Source organism: Trichomycterus rosablanca, chromosome 2 (assembly GCF_030014385.1).
Source record: "Trichomycterus rosablanca isolate fTriRos1 chromosome 2, fTriRos1.hap1, whole genome shotgun sequence".
NCBI classification, from domain to species: domain Eukaryota; kingdom Metazoa; phylum Chordata; class Actinopteri; order Siluriformes; family Trichomycteridae; genus Trichomycterus; species Trichomycterus rosablanca.
In genome coordinates this window covers 29,589,769-29,603,423 of record NC_085989.1, presented here as the reverse complement: position 1 = coordinate 29,603,423, position 13,655 = coordinate 29,589,769, and the positions used below count along the sequence as shown (strand labels likewise).

The 13,655-nt window shown below is 41.1% G+C and overlaps 1 protein-coding gene across 2 annotated transcripts in view; it reads left to right on the top strand.

Moving 5' to 3' along the window:
- Nucleotides 1-13,655, top strand: part of vps50 (VPS50 EARP/GARPII complex subunit) — a 258,290-nt gene that overhangs the window by 127,424 nt on the left and 117,211 nt on the right. The window contains exon 14 of one of the 2 annotated variants that reach the window (XM_063014109.1): nt 11,764-12,847. The exons of the other annotated variant lie outside the window; for it this stretch is intronic. Within the exon in view, the coding sequence (XP_062870179.1) occupies nt 11,764-12,830 (1,067 nt within the window). The 3' untranslated portion in view covers nt 12,831-12,847. Of the gene's footprint in view, nt 1-11,763; nt 12,848-13,655 lie in introns of those variants that run through there. 2 annotated transcript variants of the gene reach the window in all.

The following is a 13,655-nucleotide window of genomic DNA, read 5'->3' as shown; positions in this document are numbered from 1 at the left end:
GACTCAGTTTGCTATATGATTGAATTCAAAAGTGAAGTACAGAAACTGATTCTCATTGTTTCCTATTTCTAGAAAAAAAACTGGACAATTTGTTGAATGCAATGAAAATGAATCATTGTTTTTGAAATGATTGTTTTGGCTAACCAAGTTGGTAGGATTTTGTTAATATAAACACATTTAGAATTTGATGCCTGCAGCACACTCAAGTAAGCACATTGGCAGAATAAGTGAAAAGTTTATTAACTATTGAAGTTAAACCATGTTGCATGCAAAGATGGATTGTGGCTCACTGCTTTAAAAAATGAGATCTAAGAGAAATGTCAGTTCGAAAAGAACACTTCTCAAAACAAGATTGCAAAATAACAGGTCTTTTACTGACAACCATTATTGTGGGAATTCAAAATAACCCTTAAATATTGACACAGACAACCGGGGTAATAGTGAATAAAATAATCAATTTATTACTCAGCTGAGGACCGATCTCATAATTCAAACTCTAAGGCTAACTCTGCTCAGCAATCCAGCTCAAGGCCAACCTTCCACACCAAACTTGTTTATCATTTAACAAGAATGGTCAATTTGTTAGGAACATGGCTGTGTGTATGTGTGGGTGTGTTAAGGTCAGTATCAGTCTTTGGAATTCTGAAACCTTCCAAAAGTCTCTTCTACCTCTGCTAATTGAACTAAAAAGCAGAAACTTATGAGTTTAATGCAAATAACTGATAAAATATAAAATTTCCAGTCACACCATACATGATGTTGTGAGAAGTCTCAGGGAATCTGGGGAAATCTTCCTGTAAGGCAAGGTCAGAAACCACTGTTGAATGTGTGTGTGCATGAGAAAGCATCATGTTACTGAGTTCTCTGGACCCAAACTCATCTGAGATCGACCCAAAAATGGTGAAATTGTGTGCTGAGGTCTGATGAGTTCTCATTGCCATGGACAAAAAGGACCATCCAGACTTCATCAGCATACACCAATCAGCCATAACATTAAAACCACCTCCTTGTTTCTACACTCACTGTCCATTTTATCAGCTCCACTTACCATATAGATGCACTTTGTAGTTCTACAATTACTGACTGTAGTCCATCTGTTTCTCTACATACTTTTTTTAGCCTGCTTTCATCTGCTTTCTTCAATGGTCAGGACCCCCACAGGACCACCACAGAGTAGGTATTATTTAGGTGGTGGATCATTCTCAGCACTGCAGTGACACTGACATGGTGGGGGTGTGTTAGTGTGTGTTGTGCTGGGATGAGTGGATCAGACACAGCAGTGCTGCTGGAGTTTTTAAATACCGTGTCCACTCACTGTCCACTCTATTAGACACTCCTACCTAGTTAGTCCACCTTGTAGATGTAAAGTCAGAGATGATCGTTCATCTATTGCTGCTGTTTCAGTTGGTCATCTTTGAGATCTTCATCAGTTGTCACAGAAAGCTGCCCACGGGGCGCTGTTGGCTGGATATTTTAGGTTGGTGGACTATTCTCAGTCCAGCAGTGACAGTGAGGTGTTTAAAAACTCCAGCAGCGCTGCTGTGTCTTATCCACTCATACCAGCACAACACACACTAACACACCACCACCATGTCAGTGTTACTGCAGTGCTGAGAATGATCCACCACCCAAATAATATCTGCTCTATACTGGGAGAGTCCTGACCATTGATCTTAATTATCAGAGTTTTGTTGCCCCGAAGCTTTTTCAATCTCTGTCAACAGAGCTTTAATTGGAGATGTTCTATGTTCAGAGCTTTACTTCAAGGTCCTGCTTGATGCGATAGAAGCTTAGCATTCTTGCTTATGTCATCAACTAGATCAGCAGGCACTGATACACGAGAACACACAATGAGTTTTCCAGGGAACCTTGTTGAGCTCTGTTTTCTCAGGTTTTTCCTCACCAAGGAAATTGCAGCTAGCTTTATTGGATTTTTATGAAATACTACTTTTGTTGAGCTTTTATAATTTGCATAAGTGTGGAATGGGCTTTTAATACCAGGACTTCTTCCTAAATATGCTATTGGCGTAAATATACTGGTGATTGGGTGGCCCTGCGGTCTATTATTCTAGCACACACTTGCTGAGATCTGGGTTCAAATCTTAGTGCTTTTGGAAGGATGGGTTTTTATCTTGTGGCCAAAACCCTGCAATGTATTGGCGCCCTGTCCAGGATATTCCAGTGAAACACCCATCTACCTTATTCCTCATCTTATTGTGCAGGTGCCATCAATCAGCCAGCAGAAGCCACAATTGCCATCATGTGTCTGTGCAGGTGGCTGGCTGGCTGATAGAGCCAAGATTCGAAGTTTCATACCTTGTAAGAGCAAATCTCAAAGTAAGACTGGTGAATGAACAGGGTCTGTGTTCTGCATACTATCACAATAAAGAGTCAAATATCAAATTAGTTCACTTATATTTGTATTAAGAATTTAATGTAATAGTAGACACATTTCTAAAAGACTCTGTTTACTTGTGTTTGGTCGTTAAAGGGTCGTCTACTATGGTGCCAAGGTTGAGGGAAGTCTCGTATGGCATGCTGTCTCCACAGCTCCCTTACAATTTTTGAAACTCTTTCTCTATGTGTGTATTCAAATGTCTAGCTTAACAAACATGGGTACTTTGTACACTTTGTAGCCACCTGATCAGGTTCAGGATTACTATGGTAGTGTCATTGCAGTACACCACCCAAATAAGCCCATTTATGGCTTCTTTTTGATGAAGGATTGTGTACAGGGGTCGACAAAGTGTACAGAGCAATAAATGGGTCACAGTCAGTAGAGAGGAAGAGTTTAGAATCTGTTGTGGCTGCAGCTCCAACAAGCTTGCACTTTAGTTTTAATGTAATAAAACCTTTCCATCAGGATAATCAATAGTTTGTTGGCACGTTGCATGTTGGCTCGGTGGGTAGCACTGTCACTCCACAGCAAGAAGGTCCTGAGTGTGATTCCCAGGTGGGGCGGTCTGGGTCCTTTCTGTATGGAGTTTGCATGTTCTCCCTGTGTCTGCATGGGTTTCCTCTAGGTGCTCCTTTTTTCCTCCTACAGTCCAAAGACATGCAAGTTAATGAGTGAATCATGAATCATAAAAGTAACCAAAAGTATAAAATCCTAATAAATAAATAAATAAATAGACAAATAAATAAATAAATATTTTTTTTAGTATTGAAATATCATAATATAAGCTAATAAAGAACAAATATTAGTTTTAGTATTTCTATTCTTAAGATAAAATGGTCATCACAGTGTAAACAAAAACAAAAAAAACTTTTAGAATTATGACTGTCAGCATTAGTGCCCAAAATCAATTAACAATTAATTTACATTTTAATGAATTCAAATTAAAAATGGTCATTGTCACTTAAAAATCATATAGGGCGGCATGGTGTCTAAGTGGGTAGCATGGTCGCCTCACAGCAAGAAGGTCCTGGCTTCGATCCCCAGGGAGGGTGGTCTGGGTCCTTTCTGTGTGGAGTATGCATGTTCTCCCCGTGTCTGTGTGGGTTTCCTCTGGGTGCTCCGGTTTCCTCCCACAATCCAAAGACATGCAAGTGAGGTGAATTGGAGACGCTAAATTGTCCATGACTGTGTTCGATATAACCTTGTGAACTGATGAACCTTGTGTGTAATGAGTAACTACCGTTCCTGTCATGAATGTAACCAAAGTGTAAAACATGACGTTAAAATCCTAATAAACAAACAAACAATAAAGATCTTGTATTTTTTTGTCTGGCTCTTTAAAAAAATTTTCAGATGTTTTTGGGGTCAAATGTTTTAAAGAGAATCACTCAGTTCAAATCACTCAAAGCAATATCAGTTTCATTTTAATGTCTGGTATCTGTGCCAGTGTTTGATTTGTCTTTGGCTTTCACATCTGGCTTCTACTTGGCTGTACTTAGCCAGCTGCTCTGCCTCACCCACACTCTTATAAGCTTTCATAGAAGTGATTTCATTCAGCTAAGCTCTTGTTCTAAGCTTTCCCTGAAGGGTGCTCTTACTGTCATTGACAAAATAAGAAAATGCCCTTAAGACCTAGAGTCTATCTTCAAGCTGATAAATGGAGCTTTTTAGATGAATGCAGTGGTCATTAGTTTCATTACTCAAAGTAAAGCTGGTTCAGTAATGAATATGACCAGGCAGTTGTCCCACACATGCTGTTGGATGATTTGTAAGTGATGGTAGTATTAAATAAACTGCAGCTAAAGATTTTTAAAGAGAATAGATGACAACAAATCATCTACACGATCACTTTTTGATTAAGCTAATCATGCTGCTTTATTCTAATGCATTACTGTTGTTTCGCTTACTGTTATTTCCTTGGTGCCATCTTTCACCCTTGGCTTGCACATGTTCATTTTTCCAGGTACTTTGGTTTTCTTGCTTATTTGGCTTTGCAAAAAATACTGATATGAATAATACGTGGTGCCTGTTTCTCCGATATAGTTTTTTTTTTTTCCTTCCTCCTGTTGATCCTGTATTATAGCTCCCATGGCAGATCCCTCTGACCCGCATACCTTATCTGTCCTAGTTTTACACTGCATGTCCTTCCTAATTCAACCCTGATGCTAAAGATTATTCTTGTTTTATTTTTTACATTTGGGTTGTTGATTTAAAGTGGATAAATGCACTGGAGGTAATATAAAAACGAAGTAATATATAAAAAAGAATGAAAAAACAAAGACATGGTTGAATACGGAGCTCATGAATGCGGGCAGTCCGAGCAGTGGTAGCTCAGTGGTTAAGGTGCTGAATTAGTAATCAGAATGAGCCACAGTTAAAAGTTGCTTGGATTGAAATTGTCTGCAAAATACCATTAATGTCAATTATTACTTTAAAACTAATATTGATACATCTTTACACATACCCAATATATATTTTTTTTAATGGGTGTCTTACGTGTCATTATATATGTACTTTAGGTGGTGGATCATTCTCAGCACTGCAGTGACACTGACATGGTGGTGGTGTGTTAGTGTGTGTTGTGCTGGTATGAGTGGATCAGACACAGCAGCGCTGCTGGAGTTTTTAAATACCGTGTCCACTCACTGTCCACTCTATTAGACACTCCTACTTAGTTGGTCCACCTTGTAGATGTAAAGTCAGAGACGATCGCTCATCTATTGCTCATCTATTGCTCATCTATTGCTGCGGTTTGAGTTGGTCATCTTCTAGACCTTCATCAGTGGTCACAGGACACTGCCCAGGGGGCGCTGTTGGCTGGATATTTTTGGTTGGTGGACTATTCTCAGTCCAGCAGTGACAGTGATGTTTAAAAACTCCATCAGCATTTTTGTGTCTTATCCACTCATACCAGCACAACACACACTAACACACCACCACCCTGTCAGTGTCACTGCAGTGCTGAGAATGATCCAACACCCAAATAATACCTACTCTGTAGTGGTCCTGTGGGGGTCCTAAGTGGAGCTGATAAAATGGACAGTGAGTGTAGAAAAAAGGTGGTGGTCATAATGTTATGCCTGATCGGTGTGTTTATGTGGGTATATACGTATATATATGGTTTGATATAAAATTATATATGAAAACCTTTATTTGTGCTATCCCATTTATAATATTTTACCATTAAATCTGTTCTTGTCACTTTCCTGATCTAGTGCTGATTTTGTAGAGCCGAAACACTCCTGGCTACCCCAGTGTAAAAAACCCTCAATAATGCACCGTGTCAAATTGACAATTACACCTCTCACTGCCTGCCAGTGCCCGCTGCATTTCTATCTGCCCTTGTTAAATGTACTTTGCCTCCTTCTTCTCATTTGGCTGTGCTGTCAACAGGTAAATTGACTTTGCTGGCCTGTGACTGACTATACAGTTTAATTTAGCTCGCCGCATAATTACCAACAATGGCAAGTTCCAAAATATTCCTGTCTGGTTAAAAGTGATAGTCAGCTAAATGTTGCTGTTTGGTTTGCTTGTCCATAGTTCTTTTTTTTAATTATATTTATTAATTAATGTATTTTATTTTATTATGTATGTATTTATAGATAATATGCATCAAATGATCATCAGATGGAATTTCTATATTTGTCATATATACATATACACATGTACAGTACGATGCCATTTTTGTAGCATATCCCATCATGTTCGGAAGCTTGGATCAGAATACAGGTCAGCCATTGCACAGCATTGTACATTGCAATAGATAAGTCATAAACTCTATGCATACAATGGGCAAGTATATTTCTAGATTTAAACTGGAGTTCAGGCTCACGCATACAGAAGGCCCATGGCATTATGTGAACCCAGCCATTACGAGGACACACATCAGCGCACCTTTAGTGCCAATCCCAAGCCTGGATACATCTGATCCGTGGGACTGCTATAGGGTCCTGTTTGATTGATAAATGGAGCATTATGAACCACTCCTTAATGGGGATTTAGGTGCTCTACAAACATGTTCATTTATTCAGGATTTTAGTTTAGTTTACCAGCTAATAATTATCTAGTTTGTTTGACAAATGTTATAAATATTTGAGGGAATATACACAGATGAGGCATAACATTATGACCACTTCCTTGTTTCTACACTCGCTGTCCATTTTATCTACTTCACTTACCATATAGAAGCACTTAGTTCTACATTTACTGACTGTAGTCCATCTGCTTCTCTACATATCTTTTTAGCCGCCACAAGACCACTACAGAGCAGGTATTATTTGGGTAGTGGATCATTCTCAGCACTGCAGTGACACTGACATGGTGGTGGTGTGTTAGTGTGTGTTGTGCTGGTATGAGTGAATAAGAGTTTTTAAACACCTCACTGTCACTACTGGACTGGGAATGGTCCACCAACCAAAAATATCCAGCCAGCAGCGCCCTGTGACCACTGATGAAGGTCTAGAAGATGACCAACTCGAACAGCAGCAATAGATGAGCGATCGTCTCTGACTTTACATCTACAAGGTGGACCAACTAGGTAGGAGTGTCTAATAGAGTGGACAGTGAGTGGACACGGTATTTCAAAACTCCAGCAGCGCTGCTGTGTCTGATCTGCTCGTACCAGCACAACACAAACTAACACACCACCACCATGTCATTGTCACTGCAGTGCTGAGAATGATCCACAACCTAAATAATACCTACTCGGTGGTGGTCCTGTGGGGGTCCTGACCATTGAAGAACAGGGTGAAAACAGATGGACTACAGTCAGTAATTGCAGAGCTGCAAAGTGATCCTATATGGTAAGTGGAGCTGATAAAATGGAAAGCGAGTGTAGAAACAAGGAGGTGGTTTTAATGTTATGGCTAATCGGTGTACATCAATGAACTAAGATATTATGATCAAAACAGCTCTTACCCCCTGAGACACAGACTTCAATCCTCCTGTTTTGATGATACTTTGACATCTGTCCATAATGATTTTCCTTGTCAAATCATTCAGGTCTTTATGCTGATCATATGTTCTGCATTCGCCATGTACTACAAGTAACTACCATTAGTCCAACATTTAATGTATTCCTAACCCTGACATGCACAATTGTCATAAATATAAATTGCCATGCACATTTTTGGTGGGTGATTCTATAATGCCTTGGCATTCAAGACCATTCAAGTCTCAAGTAACAGATTGCAAATGACTATGTATTAGTGAATAATTTGGGAGTTTGAACCTTGGATTTTTTTCCCCCCAGTGTGTTTAAGAGGATTCTTAGAAAATTCATTCAGTAGACGTCTCATCCATTTCAACTAGGTGACTGATTAAAAATGACAGAGCTATAGAATAATCAGTTCACTGAACTGATGTTGAGCTGGGAGCTGAGAGAGTTGATTGTAAATTTACTTGGAGATTCATCTGGGATCAGACCTTTTTTTTATTTAGGTAGGTCACCTCAACACCTCAATCATTGCATTTACCTCACGTCTGACGCTGTTTCTCTCAGCAGATTAGTTTAGAATAAAATAATGAAGTTTTAACACACATAGAAAAGAGACCAATAGTGACATTGGAATAGATGTAACTTTAAATTGGTTATAGCAGAGTGAAAATCACTAGGTGTTATGTATAATGTCATTTGTGCCGTGGTTTGCTTCAGGTAAAAATAAAACAAATAATAATAAAAAGAATGCATAGGATTTACAAAGCAATCGAACATTTAATAAGACAATATTAAAATGAGAATGGGATCTTAAGGAGAGTGGGCTGTCATGCAGCCAGTGCAGGTGACCAAAAGACACAAAAATGTGTGAATGCCGCAGCTCAGGTGGCGCAGTGGTAAAACACACGCTGTTCACCAGAGCTGAGATCTCGAATACATCGTATCGAATCTCGGCTCTGCCTTGCCGGCTGAGGCTGAGCGGCCACATGAACAACGATTGGCCTGTTGTTCAGATAAAGGGCGGGATTAAGCCGGATGGGAACTCTCTCTCAGACTAGTGCGATCATGACCTCTGCTTTCTGGTTGGTGGCGCATGCACGGAGATGGGAAAGGAGTGCAGTGGAGGGTGTGGCTCTCCGTACACAGCGCTGTACTGCACTTCACTCGTCAAGTGTAGGTGATAAGATGTTCGATTGCTGTGCATGTGTCGGAAGGGGCGTGGAGCAGCCTCGTCTTCCCCAATCAGGAGCAGGGACCAGCATTAGTGAGAGGATGATTGACGGGTAGAAATTGGATGTGCTAAAGTGGGAGAAAAAGGAGGGGGGGGGATATGTAAATGCCAATGAAAACTGCACTTTATGTGGTGCACTTTGTGGTAGGCCAGGCAGAATGAGTTTTTATCCTCTTGCAACAATATAAGAGAGGTCATTATTCTGCTTGACCTCTCTGCAGCCTTTGACACAGTGAATCATAGCATTCTCTTGTCCACTCTCTCCAACCTTGGGGTAACTGGTTCGGCATGGCAATGGATGGCCACCTACCTGGAAGGGCACTCCTACCAGGTATCATAGAAGGGATCTATATCCCCTCCATGCACTCTTTCAATTGGTGTTTCCCAGGGCTCTGCCCTAGGCCCGCTTCTATTCTCTATCTACACCCGCTCTCTTGGTAAGGTCATGTCTTTCCATGGCGTCTCTTACCACTCCTATGCAGATGATACTCAGCTCAATCATTTCCTCCTTCAGACATGCAAGTCTCATCTTGCATCTCAGCATGTCTGCGAGATATCTCACTGTGGACGTCGGCTCATCATATAAAACTCAATCCCAGCAAGACAGAGTTGATTGATACTTAATCCATGGAGATCAGTCTCCAATCCAAGACCTAGTCATCTCTCTTGATGACTCCCAGATTAGACCATCTGGTAATGTGTGGACCCTTGGTGTTGTCCTGGACAACCAACTGACTTTCTCTCCTCATGTAGCCAACATGACAAGATCGTGCCGGTTCCTCCTCTATAACATCAAGAAGATTTGTCCATTTCTCTCTGAGGCCACTCAGATTCTTGTCCAGTCATTTGTAATCTCTCTGCGGGACTACTGCAACTCCCTCCTGGCAGGTGCTCCCATGTCCACTACTAAACCCTTTCAACTCATCAAATATGCAGCTGCTCGGCTGGTTTTTAACCAACCCAAACACTGCCACATCACCCCACTGCTGCGTAGGGTAACGTTCACTATGGAAGCACTTCTGTAAGTCGCTCTGGATAAGAGCGTCTGCTAAATGCCGAAAATGTAAATAAGAGAGGAACGTGGTTCTAGGTACAAGCTAAGATACAAAACTTTACTAGGTTTACAGTTGTTAGGTTTACAGTCTCCTCCACTATGATTGGCACGCATGGTTAAGATAAGTAAAAGGGGGCCGCTCAGGTGGCGCAGCGGTAAAAACACATGCTGCAACCAGAGCTGAGATCTTGAATACATCGTATCGAACCTCAGCTCTGCCTTGCCGGCTGAGGCTGAGCGGCCACATGAACAACCATTGGCTTGTTGTTCAGATTGGCGGATGGGGTCTCTCTCTGTCAGACTCTCTGTCAGACTGGTGCAATTACGACTTCTGCTGGCTGATTGGAGGCGCCTAAACAGAGATGAGGAAAGAGTGTTCTTAGGGTGTGTCTCTCTGTACACAACGCTCGGTGGCACAACACTCGTCAATGTGTGGGTGATAAGATGCAAACGGCTTGCTGCCCACGTGTCGTGGGGGCGTGGGTTGACTTTGATCTCCTCGGTCAGATGGGGGGGAAAAAGGGGGGGGAAAAGGGGGGGAAAAAGGGGGGGTAAGTAAAAGGGGCTATAACAAATACTCTGGTGAATTAGCTTAATCTCACTAAAAGGAAATAAAATCATCATCAAAATTATTATTTTTAACGAAACCTCATAAGACAGTGGACAAGTTTTCTACTTTTTACATGAAGCCGAATGTCCACATTTTTGTTTAAATAGGTATGTTACCCACATGTGCAGAATTGAACATGCAGCCAGAATCCACATTGATGCAAACAGCTCCCATTTGTAATTTTAAAATGTATTTAACTGATATAAATGCATAAAGTTTCAGTTGCCAGTGTTTATTGTGGCTCAGTGATGAGAGGAATTAGATTATGAAAGACCCACTTTATTCCATGGACAGTATGTCAACAATAATTGTTCTTGATTCCCCACCCCCCTTTTAACTCATTTCACTTCATGGACTCATTTTCAGTCTCTCTTCTTTTTTCCCATTGTTCGAAATGTCATTGTCCTTTCCTTCCTAACTTACTGGGCATATTTCTATTATCTCTCCAGAGCAGAAATAGATTCTCTTTGAAAAATATCTCATAATAATAGCAAATTGGACTGTTTACCAGTGCAGCCATGTAGAAAATGGTGAGGACCATTCACTCATGCTAGAATGTCACACTGACATTAGGTTGTGATGTGAGCTGTCATGATGGATGTTGAACTGCTGTTGACACTCATAAATGTTTAGGACATCATTGAGCATACTTGACATTCTGGATTCTCAAATCATCCCTCATACTCATGCGCAGAACGGATGAAAGTACAAATACTCAAACATCTTATCCATATATGCTTGTTGTCATTCACAAACCCTTATCATTGATTAAAATGCATTATAAGAACTTCATTTCAAAAGGGTTAGGGTCCAGGTCCTTTTTGCAGGAGTTATTCCTGTGTCTGCGTGGGTTTCCTCCGGGAGCTCTGGTTTTCTCCCGCAGTCCAAAGACATGCAAGTGAGGTGAATTGGAGATACAAAATTGTCCATGACTGTTAATCAGTAAAAACATCAAGGTTCAGCTCTGAGTCTATTGCAAAGTTTGCAATGTTCATGGACAAGCTGATTGATGGATGAGGAAAGGCAGGAGTCTCCATGGGCTATAATGTTAACAGATGACATTGTGATTAGTAGTGATAGTGAGAAGCAGGTTAAGGAGAACCTGGAGAAATGCAGGTATGCATTGAAGAAAAGGGGGATTGAAAGTTTGCAGGAGGGAAATAGAGTGCATGTGCATGAATGAGAGTGGGGGGGTTAAAAGGTAAAGTTAGTAAAGTTATTTACATATATATATATACAGGGTGGGCCATTTATATGGATACACCTAAATAAAATGGGAACGGTTGGTGATATTAACTTCCTGTTTGTGGCACATTAGTATATGGGAGGGGGGAAACTTTTCAAGATGGGTGGTGACCATGGCGGCCATTTTGAAGTCGGCCATTTTGGATCCAACTTTAGTTTTTTCAATGGGAAGAGGGTCATGTGACACATCAAACTTATTGAGAATTTCACAAGAAAAACAATGGTGTGCTTGGTTTTAACGTAACTTTATTCTTTCATGAGTTATTTACAAGCTTCTCTTTGTTTACAGCCATTGACATGTCGCAGAGGTTAACACGTGAGGAGCGGATAGAAATTGTGTTGATGTCTGGTGAACGCAGTACCCGGGTCATTGCAGCAGATTTCAATGCAAGACACCCTACGAGACCACCCATCTCCCATGCTACAGTTAGCAAACTGCTTGCCAAGTTTCGTGAAACTGGTTCAGTGTTGGATTTGCCAAAATGTGGACGCATGAAAACTGTCACTAATGAAGAAACATCAGTGGCTGTCCTAGCTTCATTCAGCAAGAGCCCACAGCGTAGCACTCGCCGCATGTCACTGGAGAGTGGCATCAGTCGAACATCCCTTCGGTGGATATTAGCTACTCACAAATGGCACCCTTACAAACTCCAGCTGCTGCAGCATCTCAACGAGGATGACCCAGATCGGCGTACTGAATTTGCAGAATGGGCAAAACAAAAATTGGAACAGGACCCTCAGTTTACACAGAACATTTTGTTCAGTGATGAGGCAAACTTTTATGTGGATGGTGAAGTTAACAAACAAAACCACCGCTATTGGTCTGACTCTAACCCACATTGGATAGATCCCTCCAAGACTGTTGGAACACAAAAATTGATGGTATGGTGTGGTATATGGGGTACAAAGATAGTGGGGCCATTCTTCATCAATGGAAACCTCAAGGCCACTGGATATTTGAAATTGCTACATGATGATGTGTTTCCCTCTTTACGCACTGAAGCTGGCACGTTCCCTCAGTTTTTCCAGCAAGATGGTGCACCACCACATTATGGGTGTCAGGTCCGAGCATTCCTAGATGAACAGTTTCCTGGAAAGTGGATTGGTCGTCGTGGGCCAGTTGAATGGCCCCCAAGGTCTCCCGGTCTGACCCCCTTAGACTTTTATCTTTGGGGTCATCTGAAGGCAATTGTCTATGCTGTGAAGATACGAGATGTGCAGCACCTGAAACTACGGATACTGGAAGCCTGTGCTAGCATTTCTTCTGCGGTGTTGCTATCAGTGTGTGAAGAGTGGGAGAAGAGGGTTGCATTGACAATCCAACACAATGGGCAGCACTTTGAACACATTTTATAAGTGGTCAGAAACTTGTAAATAACTCATGAAAGAATAAAGTTACGTTAAAACCAAGCACACCATTGTTTTTCTTGTGAAATTCTCAATAAGTTTGATGTGTCACATGACCCTCTTCCCATTGAAAAAACTAAAGTTGGATTCAAAATGGCCGCCATGGTCACCACCCATCTTGAAAAGTTTCCCCCCTCCCATATACTAATGTGCCACAAACAGGAAGTTAATATCACCAACCATTCCCATTTTATTTAGGTGCATCCATATAAATGGCCCACCCTGTATATATATACAGTGTGTATATATATATATATATATATACAGTGTATCACGAAAGTGAGTACACCCCTCACATTTCTGCAAATATTTCATTATATCTTTTCATGGGACAACACTATAGACATGAAACTTGGATATAACTTAGAGTAGTCAGTGTACAGCTTGTATAGCAGTGTAGATTTACTGTCTTCTGAAAAGAACTCAACACACAGCCATTAATGTCTAAATAGCTGGCAACATAAGTGAGTACACCCCACAGTGAACATGTCCAAATTGTGCCCAAATGTGTCGTTGTCCCTCCCTGGTGTCATGTGTCAAGGTCCCAGGTGTAAATGGGGAGCAGGGCTGTTAAATTTGGTGTTTTGGGTACAATTCTCTCATACTGGCCACTGGATATTCAACATGGCACCTCATGGCAAAGAACTCTCTGAGGATGTGAGAAATATAATTGTTGCTCTCCACAAAGATGGCCTGGGCTATAAGAAGATTGCTAACACCCTGAAACTGAGCTACAGCATGGTGGCCAAGGTCATACAGCGGTTTTCCAGGACA